The sequence below is a fragment of the Opisthorchis viverrini genome, assembly GCF_000715545.1.
Source record: "Opisthorchis viverrini unplaced genomic scaffold opera_v5_392, whole genome shotgun sequence".
In the NCBI taxonomy this organism is placed as follows: domain Eukaryota; kingdom Metazoa; phylum Platyhelminthes; class Trematoda; order Opisthorchiida; family Opisthorchiidae; genus Opisthorchis; species Opisthorchis viverrini.
In genome coordinates this window covers 296892-313842 of record NW_008752052.1, presented here as the reverse complement: position 1 = coordinate 313842, position 16951 = coordinate 296892, and the positions used below count along the sequence as shown (strand labels likewise).

General features: G+C 46.5%; 1 protein-coding gene across 1 annotated transcript in view; it reads right to left on the bottom strand.

Moving 5' to 3' along the window:
* The window catches only part of T265_15233 (hypothetical protein), a gene marked incomplete at both ends in the record, with an annotated part of 37348 nt that extends 21776 nt beyond the window's left edge, over positions 1 to 15572 (bottom strand). The window contains 3 exons of the mRNA XM_009177128.1: positions 1466 to 1652; positions 8096 to 8310; positions 15401 to 15572. Of these exons, the coding sequence (XP_009175392.1) occupies positions 1466 to 1652; positions 8096 to 8310; positions 15401 to 15572 (574 nt within the window). The remainder of the gene's footprint in view (positions 1 to 1465; positions 1653 to 8095; positions 8311 to 15400) is intronic.
* Positions 15573 to 16951: the final 1379 nt, after the last annotated feature.

Here is a 16951-nt window from a genome sequence, read left to right as displayed (position 1 = left end):
CCTTTGCGTGAACCCAACTTTCCACCGTTTTCCACTTCACAGTCCAAGAAATCCGGACCTGTGGGGATAGGAGAGATAGGCGGAGTTCTCACGAGATACCGCATAAGTAAGACCAGAATGACGTAAGACACTTAGAGCTGAGAAAACTTGGGCTGGAAAAGTAGAAGACAGGGAAGTGACTTGTTATGGACTTGTTACAGTGCATAAAAAGAACACGCCGTTAATTGATGAGACCTCCCACTGGTGCAAAACATTGATGTGAACTGAAGAAATTACGAGACTGGAAATAATGACCTATGCCTGTCACGTTTACTCATGAGATGCGAGCACCGGGAGAGTCCCATCTTCCTAAGACCATTGGTCTTCACATTGTTGATCAGATAATCCCACCAGACTCCCCAATGTTTCGGTGGTCAGCGTCGTGAGTTTTCGTACATCTGCGCGTCAAACTGATATCATTCCGATGCCATAGAGGTCGGAGGTTGGTAAGTGCTCCCATGACTTCTCTAATTCGACAAGTGATCTCGTCTTAAACCAGTAAAGCGGAACTTACACAATTTCTCTGTTGAATAAATTGATCTAACACGACATTGGCTGGTCTGCAAGCATGAAGTTTGGGTTCGATTCCACCCAGCATTGTAGCAGCAATTCACAATTTGGAGATGTGAAGCACACCGTGCGATAAAAAAATTATTTAGGTTACTTAGCGCGCCTTGAATCACTGAAGAGGATCTGAACCAAGGAGAAAAACATCATCTATGTACTCTATCTCTGTGAATGAACGTTTCGGGGGTATTTCGGTCCCCGAAAAACTGACTAGTCCGGTTTGCCGTGTGTAATACGGGTGGCTTATTTTGAGCGAACACATTTAATTGGATAGGGTGCGAAAACCGAGGGGAAAAGCCCGTTTGATGTCTAGCATTTAACACATTTAACATGAGACCAAGTAAAAAACGAGAATACAGAGACAGGATAGGTGAGGCAAAAAATGGCTAGTGACAATAGGCCATATGATCTTGCAGTGTGGAACGCCAATGAAGCATTCCATTGGCTGCTGGTGCCAAAAGAAGGTCGGTATGTCAGTCTATCGGTGAGAGAGTGCGGATTTGCAAATAGCTCCTGCTTAACAGCTGGGTGAATTCGTCGTGAATTCCGCCAAGCTTGGAAGTTTTGTCACTGGACAACACTATGAAGGGGAGTGATCGAAAGATTAGGGGCAAACACCCTGAATGATTCGTGTCAATCATACTGGGAAAATCAGACGAATGCAGAATTGACTTGGAGGATATTTATGGGAAGTGAAATGAAGTACCTCCGCCTGCAGTGGGATTTTCGTCCCCCGTCCATTGATCGACCTGTTGTACGGTCGGTCACATAGAAATAAAAACGAGTAGCAAAATGTCACTCTTGGTAGTTGTCTGAACAAAGGCAACAAAACAATCGAAAGAAACACAATGAAACCAACCTTTGCTTCGAACAACGAGGCTGAGGAGTCCATCATCCAGAAAGATCTTCGAACCGACTTGGAGTACGTGGACAATATTCGGGTAATCCACGTAGACAAGTTTTTCCGAGCAATTGTCAGCATACTTTGGATCGGTCGTCACACGCAATGCCATTCCAACCTCGAGACTCGCCTCACCCGTGGCACTCTAGATTGTGGAGAGACGGCAAATAAGCGTGCTGACAGAATTGGGCAAGTGACAAATGACAAGTAGTGAACTTCCACTGGGAAACTTGGTTGTCACCGGAAGTTAACCGAGAGAGTGGAACCCGAATCCTACTACTCATGAGCGCGGATATTGAATTCGGAGACGACAAGGTAGGATGTTAAAATGGGACAATTAATCAATCAATATGCGGTGCATATAGGGCACATACCAACAGCTTGGCCGGTACCCTGGTCCACTGCTGTAGAAAGTACTCTGAACATGGTACTTCTGATGAAAAATAAACATCAACAAAAGTAATCGCTCAGCTGTAACATCCTTTAGATGCATAGCTTCCTTGAGAAAGCACGAGGGCTGAGATACCGAGGATGGATTCGAATAACAGGATCTCCTTGTCCGTAAGTTCGCGTCTTAGCCAGCGGGCTATCTCGAGCTTCTGATTAAAACAAACCCATTACCAACATCCGCGAAGAAAATTAACGAAAACGAATGCGGTGCGGTGCGCAAGGCCCTGAGATGAATGGTGGGAGACATCAGCCATACGGACCACAAACGTTATGCATAACACCTGCTCCAGCCACCTTAGATGACAGTACTGGATGAATTATTTGACTCAAGTATTACCCGTCCCATCAAAGACTCGTTTCCTGGGCAGCCCAATCCGAATTCACTGATTCCAGCCGATTCTCGCTCTAGTTCCGAGGCACTGATAGTCAAAGACCTGAAAATGTCCCATCCGCTTCCTGAATTCCTCAGCCGTGCAGCAATACAGTCCTAACTGCAGTCTGATAAACGCAACCTTTGAGACCCAGGAATGTCATTTTTGTGCAACGAGTCACAGAACACCGAGGGTGTAGGCGGCCCCACATGAGTACCGTCGCTCTAATATTGGACCGAATGTAACGATGTGATCACCCAGAACCTTCCCAGCCGGAATCCTGCTAGCAGGTCTTGGATCCCGTCCTCACGCGCCCTCATACGACATCGTAGAATAACCGGCGCAGAGCCTGACTGTATTGGGAGTCAACCTTATTCCTCTGTGACAGTCCAAGTACTCTTGTTGAAAAAGGAGCCAGCACCAGCTGAGGATTCCCACCGCACCTTTAAGCAGAGCCACTACAAACTACTTAGAATGAAATGGAATGCCGGTGAAAGATGGCTGCCAACCGATGTCAGTGGCGTTCTTGTTATCAGTTTCTATCCAAATTGCCTGAATGAATGTCTGGAGGTGTAGGCACCTCGGAATGACTGTGTTAAGTTAGCACTAAGTCCCTTCCCCGTCCACCTCTATTCTTTTCTTTACCATAACTCTTTCAAATAAGTGATGGTTGTACGGCAGTGAAGCATTGGTGTTGAGCACTGATGTCATGCTGTTGTTGTTGATGATGATGATGATGAACATCCTTTAGATGCATAGCTTCCCTGAGAAAGCACGAGGGCTGAGATACCGTCAGGTTGTCTAAGCCTACACAGGAACAGTCGAGATGCCGAGAACGGATTTGAATAAGCGGATATTTCGGTCTGTAAGTTCGCATCTTAGCCAGCGAGCTATCTCGAGCTTCTAATTAAAAACTCATTACTAACATCCGCGAAGAAAATTAACAAAAACGAATGTGGTGCGATGCACAAGGCCCTGAAATGAATGGTGGGAGACATCAGCCATACGGACCACAAAGGGTATGCATAACATCTGCTCCAGCCACCTTAGATGCGAGATCGTGTCGCCTACAAATTTGTCCCCAGTGGGAGCAAGCTTCCTCCTAATTTCGTCAAGCACAAATCCCTCTTCCTGCATTTTTCTTCAAGTTTGTTGGAGGCGAGATAGCTCAGTGGTTGAGGCGAGAATTTACTGACTGGAAGGTTCGTGGTTCGAACCCGACCTCTGCATCTCGACTTCCTCTATCTAGGTTTGGGCAACCTGGCAATATTCCAGCTCTCGTGTTTCCTTCGGGTTGCACGGCAGCTAGGCACCGAAAGGGTGATACCACTGAACGATTGTTATTTATTCATTTCTACTTTTCTATTTACGTGCTGCTTCTACCCCCGCCCCTTACTACCTTTGTAGCCTCCGAAGTGGAGACGTTTTTGGAGCGTTCCCCTGCCGATGCGAAGATACAAGCTAATTCAAAAATCTACATGTATACTGTACGGCTCAGCATGAGTTTCACACGTGCTACAGAACTGGGTGCGACCAAAGCCATATCTTGTGATTTCATACCAGTCAGTCGAGGTGTTGTACGAATTTACTTGCTTAAAAAGCCACATCAGTTCCGACGAACTAGCTAGAAACGAGATGACTCTGGAGTGACAACGTTGAGGTAAGTCAGATGAATTTAGCGGATGGATGAACTAACCACGCTTCATAGGTTACACTGGTCTAAAATAGCGCAGCGGTAAAGACGTGAACTTACTGACCGGGAGTTCGATGGCTCAAACCCAACCACCTCGAGTGATCCTGTCTAGGTGTGGGCAACCTAGGAGTATCTCAGCCCTCGTTTTTCCTTCAGGTCGCACGCAGCTAGGCGCCGGAAGCGTACTACAGCTGAACTATTATTATTAGTAGTAGTAGTAGCATTAGTATTATTAGTATTACCTCGTGGGGTTCTTTTGGTCCAGCACGAAGGATGAAAGCATCAACGGACAAACTCAGTTGGTTAACGACGACGCCTCTTCAGATGGGGACCCGGAGACTCATCTAATCTGTGCGTGCTGACAGACAGCGATCAGTAACAGACAGCCAGTGACGCTGCTGTATTACAAATGCCGTCTTCAATACACACCCGCCAGATTCCATAACTCATCGGGCAACTGGAAAAATCCAACGTCAATGGATTGATTGGACAACCACCCCAAATTGTTTGCTTGCCTCCCCCGGATCCCGTTTTTTTGGTGACCGTAAACACAGGGGACGAAACCAAGTTAGCCTCAGTAAATGAGTGGCAGCTAATCGACTGAACGGGGGCAAGATGGCTCAAGCGGTTAAAGCGCGGAGTGGCAGCTACTGAACGGGGGCAAGATGGCTCAAGCGGTTAAAGCGCGGATTTACTGACCGGAAGGTCCGTGGTTCGAACCGACTTCTGTTCTGCGACTTCCCCTGTCTAGACTTGGACAACCTGACAGTATCCCAGCCCTCGTGCTTCCTTCGGGTAGCATGGCAGCTAGGCACCGGAAGGGCGAACGATTATTTTTTAATAATCGACTGAACTGACTGCGAATGCTTCAGTCAGCTAACTATTCTATGAATATTGTGTCAGTGCCCTGGATCCTCTCACATTTGTTTCACAGACACAAATGACCGACTTTAAGCATGCTGGTTTGTGACACCAGAAAAGACGCAGGTCAGTGAACGTTACTCGTCCTTTGTTAATGTGTTATTTGACTTTATTATCACACTACACCTGAGATTTATGCAGCAGCAGAAAGTATGCTCCGGTCGGCTCTTGACGTTAAAGTTAAAAGGAAACCAGAGGGATTGGAAAAAACTCATCACGTAGCAAAATAACCCAAGTTCAGTGTTTTCCTATAGATATGGTTTCGATACCTGGATTCACGGCATGCTGGGGACCACATTTAATGACTTTGATGACAAATTGGAGGGGAGGCAGAACAGATAAATTACACAAATAGCGTAGTTCATTTCAAACTCTAAACCGACCGCAATTATGAGAATAAATGGCATAAATATTGCACATAAACTTCACGTGGCTCCCCTCTCTAGACAAGTGCATTTAGAAAATTTGATCCACCCACAACCCCTTTGAAGTAGGCGGAAAATCGCGGCTGCTGATCGGTGGCACTATCCGTAGTTGACGTAATGTGACGATTGTAGCCAATGAGTCCATCTAGAATATCAGTTCAAGGACTAGATGATGATGAGACCACATGTTTACTACCCGTTTTTTTGGTGACCGTAAACACAGGGGACGAAACCAAGTTAGCCTCAGTAAATGAGTGGCAGCTAATCGACTGAACGGGGGCAAGATGGCTCAAGCGGTTAAAGCGCGGATTTACTGACCGGAAGGTCCGTGGTTCGAACCGACTTCTGCCTCTCGACTTCCCCTGTCTAGACTTGGACAACCTGACAGTATCCCAGCCCTCGTGCTTCCTTCGGGTAGCATGGCAGCTAGGCACCGGAAGGGCGAACGATTATTTTTTAATAATCGACTGAACTGACTGCGAATGCTTCAGTCAGCTAACCATTCTATGAATATTGTGTCAGTGCCCTGGATCCTCTCACATTTGTTTCACAGACACAAATGACCGACTTTAAGCATGCTGGTTTGTGACACCAGAAAAGACGCAGGTCAGTGAACGTTACTCGTCCTTTGTTAATGTGTTATTTGACTTTATTATCACACTACACCTGAGATTTATGCAGCAGCAGAAAGTATGCTCCGGTCGGCTCTTGACGTTAAAGTTAAAAGGAAACCAGAGGGATTGGAAAAAAACTCATCACGTAGCAAAATAACCCAAGTTCAGTGTTTTCCTATAGATATGGTTTCGATACCTGGATTCACGGCATGCTGGGGACCACATTTAATGACTTTGATGACAAATTGGAGGGGAGGCAGAACAGATAAATTACACAAATAGCGTAGTTCATTTCAAACTCTAAAACGACCGCAATTATGAGAATAAATGGCACAAATATTGCACATACACTTCACGTGGATCCCCTCTCTAGCCAAGTACATTTAGAAGATTTGATCCACCCACGACCCCTCTGAAGTAGGCGGGAAATCGCGGCTGCTGATCGGTGGCACTATCCGTAGTTGACGTAATGTGACGATTGCAGCCAATGAGTCCATCTGGAATATCAGTTCAAGGACTAGATGATGATGAGACCACATGTTTACTACATATTTTATCAAACTTCATGGGATTTGGTAGGATGCGATAACGCTGTTTTAAGCTGCCACGACAAAAATGCTGCCTGCCGTAAACATTGTGAATATCATATGTTCCGGTTAGTACTTTGCCGAACTTGCAAGTAAATTGCAATAAATAGCTCATCAGTTCCAGTTCTTTCTACATAAGATGACCAGAGTAGCTCTGCGATGGTTCTAAGTAAACTAAGAAAAGTTGTGCGCATCAAGCGCATTAGGAGATTTGTGGCATTCTTGGAGGGTATTTCAAAGGTTTTCTCAGTTTTTCCTACTTAATTTGTTTTATTTCGCATCACTCTGCAGCAAAACAGTGAAAATTGTGGAAAAATCAACACAATCATCATGTTTTGACTCGATTAGATCCGGATGGTGTGTTGCATAGCCTCACTACTTTTATAACACTGTAAAGAACTTGATTTTCCGATTCGAATGATGAACAACAATCGGCTTTACTTGCAAGCACCTCCTGTACTTGTGCCCGGTTCGTGGCTAGACCGTTTTAATTCACCTCATCCTGGTTTGGACAACACCAAACACAACCGAGAACTTCACATAACACACACCTGAGTCATTGTGTGTACAAAGCGCACGCCTAGTGGAATACATGCCCCAACTAGTGACTCTCGGTGATTACTTAGAAAACCGCGAACATCAAGAGAGTGAAAGATGTAACTACTGGTCGAATTTACTCAGGTCCTGGATGGTCGCCAACTTGGAGACTACCATCCAGATTCACATCCTGGATGCTTTATAATGATGGTATAAGAAGACGAATGTCCACGATACACCAAACTCGAAGAGTAAATGACAGAGACGAACCAATAACATATCACAATATTCCTTTATGTGGTCTTGAAAAAAAGGGCCTGAAAAGGTGTAAAAGCGAAGCGCGAGTACGGTCATCATCATCGACAACATGACATCAGTGTTCAACACCGATGCTTCACTGTCGTACAGTAGGAGGGATGGGAGAAAAAGTATGTGAAAGAGAAAGAGAGAGGCGTCAACAGTAGCCTGTTTTCGCTTAACCGCCCTGCTGTGTGCGACAAGTAAGGCGACCCAGCTGATGGCACCACGCGACGGCCGATGAGGCATAAGAGTATTGTTAGTTGTAAGTTTCATGGTTGTATGTGGACTGGGATACTGTCAGGGCGCCCACAACTAGACATGAGGATGATTGGCTCAAAAGCCTGACCGCAAGACGGCGGTGTTTGACGGTAAGAGCAAATGCATTACCATTTCTACGGAACAAGTCGCCACATGTTCCAACCCCCAACCTGGAGGGTTAGGAAACTGTGTGTGGCAGATCTCTAATCATTGACCAACTTGGTATGAGGGACTGTGAGTGTCGCGGGGACATCCCCCACTATAGCTCAATGGGTCGCTGAGGTGCGCAAACCGCCACACCACATCAAGGTCCTGTCACCTAGTGGTTACACTCGGATTTCACTGGTAACGTCTCTTTGTCAGCGCATTTAGGCTCAATAACAGCTTGGTACCCAAAAAGATTCCGATTAAAACGACTACAATTTAACATACCCCAAACATCAATCCAGTGCGAATTTCGGGTCCCTTCGTGTCCAAGGCGATTGCGACTGGTCGCGTAACAGAAGTCATCGAGTCGGCAGCCTCACGGATGAGTTTGATCGTCTCGGCATGATACTCATGTGTGCCATGGGAGAAGTTCAGTCGAGCGATGTTCATGCCTGACTCAATCATCTTCTGTAGCATCTCCACGCTTCGGCAAGCCGGTCCTTTTTAAGTGAAAGAATTTTACAGAACAGTTAGTAAACAGATTGGAAAAATCTAACACAACGACCCAAATATGTCTGAAAAATGCCTGATTATAAACAGTACTACGAACATAAGTCGTATAAAAGTCATTTAAACTAATTCCCCTTACTTCCCAGGTGCGTTCGGACAGAGTTTACCGAAGGTCACTTCATTTAATTGGGACAGAGCAGGCAGGTGGTTCAAGCACAGTACGGACAGGATTCAAATCACACGTGGAAAGGGCATGCGCTGAAGAACTAGAGGTCAACCCAACCGAACTGGCACCAGCATGTTGTCGGATCAGTGATGCCAGCAGCCTTGTCACAACGAGTCAAACATTTCTGTGGTTACTGCATTCAGTGTGAGTACCCTTTTTTGAAAAGGGCACTACTATCGATCCCCCCCCAGTTGTCTGGCACGATCTCTTTTTACCAGCTAGACCTAAATAGGCTAGAGAGGCACTGGCTGAGAAGCCCACCGCCATTCCTGAAAAGAGGAAGTGGAAGGTCGTCAGGACCAGCAGCACGATGAAGCTTTAGTACGGAAATACACTCGTACACTTCTGAGACCGAAGGCGGCTCCGCATCTACAGTCCACCTTTCTGTTGAATGACTGAAGGTAGCAGGTGGCCAGCTGAATCGCTGTTCGAAGTACAGCGCCCAGCGGTCAAAACGTTGCTGAACATTAGGGAGCCATTTTAGTCCCAGACCGTTTCACTGTTTCCGAGGGCCAGTTGAACGAATCAAGTGAACCGGCTTGCGGACGTTTCCAGCACTCTTTGCATCTGCCATTGGCAGATTCAGAGATACAGTCAGTTGGGGCGTAGGAAGACAACAAACAGGGCGCGATGGACCTCACTTCCTCTGGATTCTCTCACAGATGTTCCCAAACGAACCGCACAGAAGCGACTATCAACGGGTATCCAATCAGCAGAGACGCTTCCGCTCGTTCGCTCAATACAGTACCCACCTCAGCATACCCAGCTGCAACAACCTCTGTATCATCTGAGGTGCGCAGCCGAAACATGGGAGAGCGAGGGGAGTCAGTTTGATCACAGCACTTGCGTCCTGCATCCTTGTTTTTGGCAGATAACATATATCAACGCAGAGGAAACCCAGTATACGAGCAAGAGCCACTTGTTGACCTGCTTAAAATATATCAACGAAGAGGAAACCCAGCATACGAGCAAGAGCCACTTGTTGACCTGCTTGCATCACTGTGCGAACATTATTGGCAGCTAGGTAGACAGGCTTTCGGGGTTTGAAAACAGACTTCGAAGGGTTTAAGGTTGTGACTGATTTCGGATGTACAAAAGCTGCAGGCGTGTGACGCAGAGAGAGAGCAAAACAGTCAGTCTTAGTGTTGGGACCTGCGGAGAAATTATTCAAATTTGGGTGATGGGGTGGAAGACGGAAAACGTGAAAGTATAAGAATGGATGCGTTAGCAGTAGTATGCTTTCGCTCACCCGCCCTGCTGTATGCAGCAGGTTAGGCGACCCGGGTGATGCCACCACGCGACGCCCGATGTGGCATGAGAGCACTGTCAGCTGTAAATGTCATGGCATGTTCGATTACCCCGTCCCATTGCTTTAGGACCGCACTGATACCCCGGTCACTAGTATCCATCGACTTATTCTGTCTAACCTTGGGCAATCTGGCAATATCCCGGCCCTCGTGCTTTTTTCGGGTGACGTGGAAGCTAGGCACCGAAAGGGCGTTACAGCTGAACGATTTTATTTTAAGTGAGCGTTGCACCAGTTAACATGTTCCCTATCCTGGGTAGTTTGAGGGTCTGTTGTTGATCCAGCATCCACGCTTTGGTACTTTTGATGGCCTCAGGCGCTTCTCCTGTCCATTCGAACTTCCGGTGTTGACGCAGCAAGTCCTTCAGTGGAGCAGCAATGGTTTTGAAATCCTTGAAATACCAAATGCAATATACCGCTCGTACAAGAAACTGCTGTAAGAACCTCTGAATTAGGGACGACACAGTCCTGGGTCTTTGACAGCTTTTCCAGCAGTGAGATAACTTTTCCTTGATCCAATTTATGCCAGAGCAGTGTCATCGAACTTCGAAAGAGCTGTTGGTTTCATTTATCCAAAAGTCAGCTTCCCGAATGCGCTTCAGTACGATTTTCATGAAAGCGGCGTGTTCTGGTTCCGAATCACTATACATAAAAAACGTTCAGCTATAACACACGGTGCCTAGCTGCCATGCCACCCGAAGGAAGCATGAGGGCTGGGATACTACCAGGTTGCCTAAGCCTAGACAGGAGAAGTCGAGAGGCAGAGGTCGGGTTCAAACGACGGACCTTCCGGTCAGTAAACTCGCGCTCTAATCACTTGCGCCATCTCGCCCCAATCACTATACATATGTACGATATCATCTCTGTACACGACAACATTCTGTGGTCCCTTCATTAAACGGGACATTAATGGCCGAAAAATGAATAACGCCCCTGAAACACCAAACGGTATACGTATTAACTGATATTAGGTGTTCCCAACCATGAATACCGTTTCCTCCCGGTTCTCTGAATTGTTAGTTAGTTGCCAGTCTCCGGAATGCAAGTTGAACACCGTGAAATATCGGGATTGCTGGACTGGACCGAAAATATCCGCAACCGAAGGGATAGCTACAACCCGACTTACGGTCAGTTCGTTCAAACGCCAGAACTCTAAGCAAAGTCTGTATTCCCCTCTCGCCTTCTTCACAAACACAACCGGTGAGCTGTGCGCACTGTTGGATCCCTCGACTGTGTCATTTTCCGACATCTCTTGAGCTTGTTCATGTACTTCCTCCCGTAGATGGAGCAGTAGCTGACGAGGGTTGGAAGGTTGAGAGCGCTCAGACGAGAGAGGGATTTAGTGTTTGATCCACAGGTAGAAGCCAAACGGATCTTAATCGCCTGTGAACGGTTCAGTAATACTCCGCGACCACAGACTGTACTGATGACACATTGCAAGACGGAAGCTTTTGGATACGCAGTTCGCTCACAGCAGTGCTTGGGTAACCTTCAAGCTTGACTGAACCCTACTGTCATCAGCTTGCCTCGCTTTACATCCACCACAGATTCTGTGCTCTTGAGGAAACCTGCTCCGAAAATTGTGCTTTAGGTCTGGACTGCACCGACCTGTCGCCTAGGCACATTCAGTGCATTGACAATCTGTCACCTGTTGGAGTCCCGACAAGGCACGATCCAACCACCGCAACAGACTGGTAAAGAACACCGTCTAGTCACATTCCAGTTCCATCTTGACCGCCTTGAACCGCTTCCTAGCCTCCTGGTGGTCTGCCAGTCTGTCGAATCCCGCTGCAAGAAGTTCCTTCGAGGCGGCTAATCCATCTTCCGAGGACCCCTTCTGGCCGCATTCAGGGCCGCCTTCGCCTAGCCCCTGATATGTGAGAAGGCGCCAGGACCGGACGGTCCGTATCCGGCCATCTTCAAAGAAAGCGGAGAATCCTTGGTGACCCATCTAGTAAAGCTCATTAGTGCGACATGTAGTGAAGAGAAAGTGCCTGAAGAATTGGGCATGTCGGCAGTCGCTCTTATCTTTAAAAGGGGTACGCGGACGCTTTGTGAAAACCACGTGGTATCAGCCAGGAAGCTGTAACATCGAAGGTGCATTAGAGTTTGTTCTTTCGGAGGTTGAAAACCAAGCTGGATTCCGTCCTGCAAGATGATGTATCGACATTTCCACCTTCCGACGGAATCTGGAAAAGCGACACTGCTTCCAGCGGCCAACAGTAATTGTGTTCCTCGACTTGGAATCCGCCTTCGAATCTGTGAATCATCAGACACTATGGTAGTGGATGTGGAGCGAAAAAAATAAAAAAAATCGTTCAGTTGTAGCACCCTTTCAGTGCCTAACTGCCATGCCACCCGAAGATTGCACGAGGGCTGGGATACTGTTGAATGTTTCTGTCCGCATTCATATATAGTAGGCGTGTGTATGTGTACACATGGTTGATTTGTGTTGCAGGCCGTGTTTTGATAAATTGAAAACGAGAGTAGCGTTGATTTGTGGTCAGTGTTATTATACCGTGTTTAGTCAGCCGTCCCGTATCACTCGTAGAAGGATTGGGTTATCACGTGACCACAGTTCGATAGAATAAAACTTCGACGGAACTGACGAATGGCATGCGAGCACTGATGACTAAGCTGTTTTATTAAATCTACCCCATGTTTATTTACTTGGTCATTAAAAATGTTAGACTGTTCTGCGTAGTATAAAAAACTATTAAGCTGTAACACCTTTCCGATGCCAAACTGCCATGCCACACGAAGGAATCACGAAGGCTAGGATACTGCCAGGTTGCCCAAGCCTAGACAGGGGAAATCGAGTGGCATAGGTCGGGTTCGAACCACGGATATTCCGGTTCGTAAACTCGCGCTCTAACCACTTGGGCCATCTCGCCCCTTTATGTGGAACAAAGATGTACCCAGTAAATTCCTGACCTTCCTTAAGGCGCTGTACGCAAACTCAGGAGGACGTGTGAAGGTCTATGGGGAGTTTCCGCCTGAGTTCACAACATAAAGCGGTGTCCCCTTTCCTCTTTCCCATTTCCCCTTCGAATTTGTCATTGATACGATTACCTGCAGCTTTGAGTCTGAAAAGGACCAGTTTTACGTATATCGACCTCGACCACTTTGGTCAGCAATAACGGATATGATCATGTTCATGGATCGTATGAGCGCCAGAATTGAACTGCTGATCCCGTAAAAAGTACAGTCAAGTGGCAAATATGGGGTCGATGCTCAGCGTGCGGATAATGGCGAGTGAGTTCTACAGTTGTGTGCTGAATATCGTCCGTCCCTGGCCAGTATAGACTTTTAGTACAAACGCTTACACCGTGTTACCTGCAACTGGCAACCGTAAGGCAGTCATCGGCTCAGTTAGGCCACGTGGCTATCAGTTATAGATGGAAAGCCTCAATTAGATATTGCGGTTCTCTCTGGGGTGCGAAAGTTGGCTCCGATTACGCCGTTGTACGGGTTGTTGTCACGTTGCTTTCCGTCAGCATTACTCGTGTCAAAGCAAAGCAACCTCGTTCATCAACTTCGATGAGTTTTTGTAGCTCAGTAGTATCGAGCTGATCTGACTAGAAAAATGCAGTTACGCTGATGCGGAAGACCGTTCGGAGGCTTAATGGAAGCGAGTTTAAGAACCTGAATTCTCAACTTCCATAATTGTTTGTCCTGGCCATCCGATTCGACTGGATATCGTCCAGATAGCCAGACCTTATTGCTATCGGGAAAACTACAACTGCAACCAGCTACTACGCTGGTTGCATGTAGATCCTTCAAACGACGGATAATCACGAGCTTGAACAACGACAAATAATACCGGAGGGTTGCAACAGTTCGGGAGATGGAGAAGGCTTTTGCTACGGGAAATAGCCGCCCTCAGCGGAAGCTGATTTGATCATCCTGGATCAATCAGGGAAGGAAGCCGCAAAAAAAGACAGCATTTGTAAATTCTTCATCCTGAACGATGATCTGGACACTTAAACAGGCAGCTAACCTGGCATCCAGCAAAACTGCTAGAAGAACCAACCAGCCGGAATGGAGCACCGAAACCACCCCGCCATCAACCACAGAAATCCGACGTGGGATATCATTCCCCCAACGGGACAAGGCAAGCGAACGGGATGGTCTCTACCCCACACTCTTCAGGGGCGTTGAGCATCTGATAAAGTCTGCCGACCATGCTGCAGGCTATTCAGGACGAAATCAGAATACTAGTGGAATGGAGCGCATCAACCACGATTTTAATCTCCAAAAATGTCGGAAGGTTATGTGAAAACCATCACGGAATCCAAGATGCTTCTAGTTATTACTTTGCACAGGCTGATCAATTATCGGGGCAGAGAAACTCGTGAGATTTAAGCTGGAATTCGCCCTGGCCAATGATGCATCGGCAGCATCTTGAGAAACGCCAAACCTTGAAATCTCTTACGTTGGTAGTTTCTATCAGAAAGTTGCTTTTGATTCTATCGATCCTTAGAAACTTTGGCGATGTCTAGCTACGAGGTGTCCATTCCAAATTTATGCGAACTGTTGCGGCCGCGCGCGAGCACACAATCAGCTTTCGCTTGAGTAAAGCGATGTAAGCGGTGTAAGACAAAACTTTACTTCTCACCATTCCTCTTCAAGTTTTTTATGGAGGCATTGATTGAGATTTCCCTGCCTGGTTCTGAAAATTCGGGGATAGAAATACTTTCGGGGCGTTCGTTCAAGAATATCGACTATTAGAACATTACTGCTCTTTCTTATTCGGATCCTTCAAAGAAGCACGGGCTGGCTTAAGAGCAGCAGCACAAAGCAACGGGTCTTCATTTGTTGGACTACATCATTAACGGCAACACCAAAGGAGGCAAATGCTGCACTGTCTGGATACAGACGCCACTGGGCCGGGATATTTGAACGAAAGAGATCTCAAGAGCTGCTGAGTCTGTTCCCATCCGCACATGTCACAAAAATAAGCGACAGCTACAAATTCAGCAGATATCTGGCATAGTGCAAGTCTTCCAACTAAACAGAAAAAATGTTAAGTACCGCCAATCTTCATCTTTACATTCGTCGCTGCAACAGTTACTCAGTCCGAATTTCCACTGCAACGGCACTCAGTGGAATCCACTGGGAAGCAACCATGACAAATTTAACATCTCGAAAACTGGGAATTGACGGGCAAGGAGAGGAATACAATGTCCCGTATGAACCCGAAGCATAGATACTACACTTTATTCGTGATGTGGACGTCTGGCGTCAAAGACCATTCTCAGTTGCTAGATTTCACCAAGTATTTTTGAGTGAGGCAGGTCCCAATCTATTCGAGTGGCGATGCGCACGTCTGAGAATCATTCCAATTTCAATCGGGATACAAAAATATATAAAATTTCAACGATCCATTTGGCTTCTTCTGTCAGTTTACAATCTAAGCAGAAGCCGGTTTTAGAAACGGCAAATCTCTATCAGGTCACATTTCGTTTACAAAGTTAACGAACCGCGTTTGCATGGATCGCAAGTGACAGCGAACGTCATGAGCATTCGGAAAAAAACAAAAATCTACCTATTGTGCAAATAATCCCGGTGTTCCGGACCGCAGGAGTTTCTCCATCGATGTCAAGATTGACTACATGTTCAAGGTGAGATCTCGCATGTAGATGTGCGTCGCTACTTCCGGATTCACCGCATTTCGATATCACGAACTTTGGAAACGACGTCCTCCCAAACGAGGTACTAAATTCGAATTACGAAAAAAATATACAAAAAACCAACTTGATACTGAAAGACATGACGGGGCGTCGACTGTGTGGAGAGTAAAAGTGCGCGCCTCGAAAACGATCCACTCGCGCCCATCCTACTCATTGATTCTAACAAGATAATTACCTATGGACTGATGAATGCCATGGATTGTCGCTCCCGTCAAGATTTTGAGTTAGGTTTATTACCGCCCTCCGGAGGTTCATTGTTCCTTAAAGATACAAGTAAGAAATGGTGTAGCAACGTTCGTAAAGACCTCAGACACGGCTGGGGTTGATTTATACTCACATATGAACTGGCCTACCCATTTTGTTTACTCCTGCACCTTTTTTATGGTGCACAGTCGATTTAATTCCTACTGTTCGGGACCGATTCTCTTCTTCACGGCATGGCCCATCCTTGACCATCTAGTCCCTCGGAAGATAACCAATTCCTCATACAAACAATTGAGGAATTCTTCTGCATTTACCACTTCACACATATCTTATTGGTAGGAGATTATAACGCTCCAAAGGTATCCTGGATGGAAGTACAGAGCATTTAGTTTAGTGAACATCTTGCATCTGCGTTGACCGAAGTCGTTCACCAAAACGCTTGGGCTTATGGTGATTAGTACATTTAGTTTGCTTCCATTTTAACATCGCCTATTTCGTCAATTGCATGAACAATTTCTGTTCGAGTGCAAAAAACTACTAAGACGCCCATTTGTACAATTTCACGCAATACAGATGTAGTCACGTGCTCCGAGCCTCTCCTGTTGTTTTGCTCGCGCCTGGAGCGGTCATCCGTGAGTTTCACACGCTAACTCTGGTATCAAAACATCTCGGACTATCTTCGGGATTTATCATATGCGCGTTTTGCTCGGAAGAAGGCCTCCGGACAACTGTGATAGGATAATTATTTATTCCATCACCTGAGCCAACGACGAACTATTTTAGGGGAGCAACTTTTAGTGGCCCTGTACCAGCTGACCTCTTTATTATTGTATACACAACCTAGCTTTATTATTTCTGTTTCTTTGCCACACACTCCCGGTAAAGTAGCCTTTTGGGTACCCAGACCACTGCAAATGTGGTGAGCCTGACATGGCACGAGCACGCAAGCTTCTGATTTGGTGAGCCCTAGTCTTTCTAGATATTTTTAACTTTCCTTTCATTTCGTCGTATTGTTTTCTTTTGCCTGGTCATTATGAATGCTCACTTTGATTCATCGGATGATCCGACGCACCTTCTCACGTATTACTCCCATGGACTTCCAAATACTCTATGGGGCCTACGTCAGACCGCTCTTGGTGTACGCCAACCAAGTTGTCTACTCAGGACGTACGAAAGACGTCACTCTCATTGAGCGTGTCCAG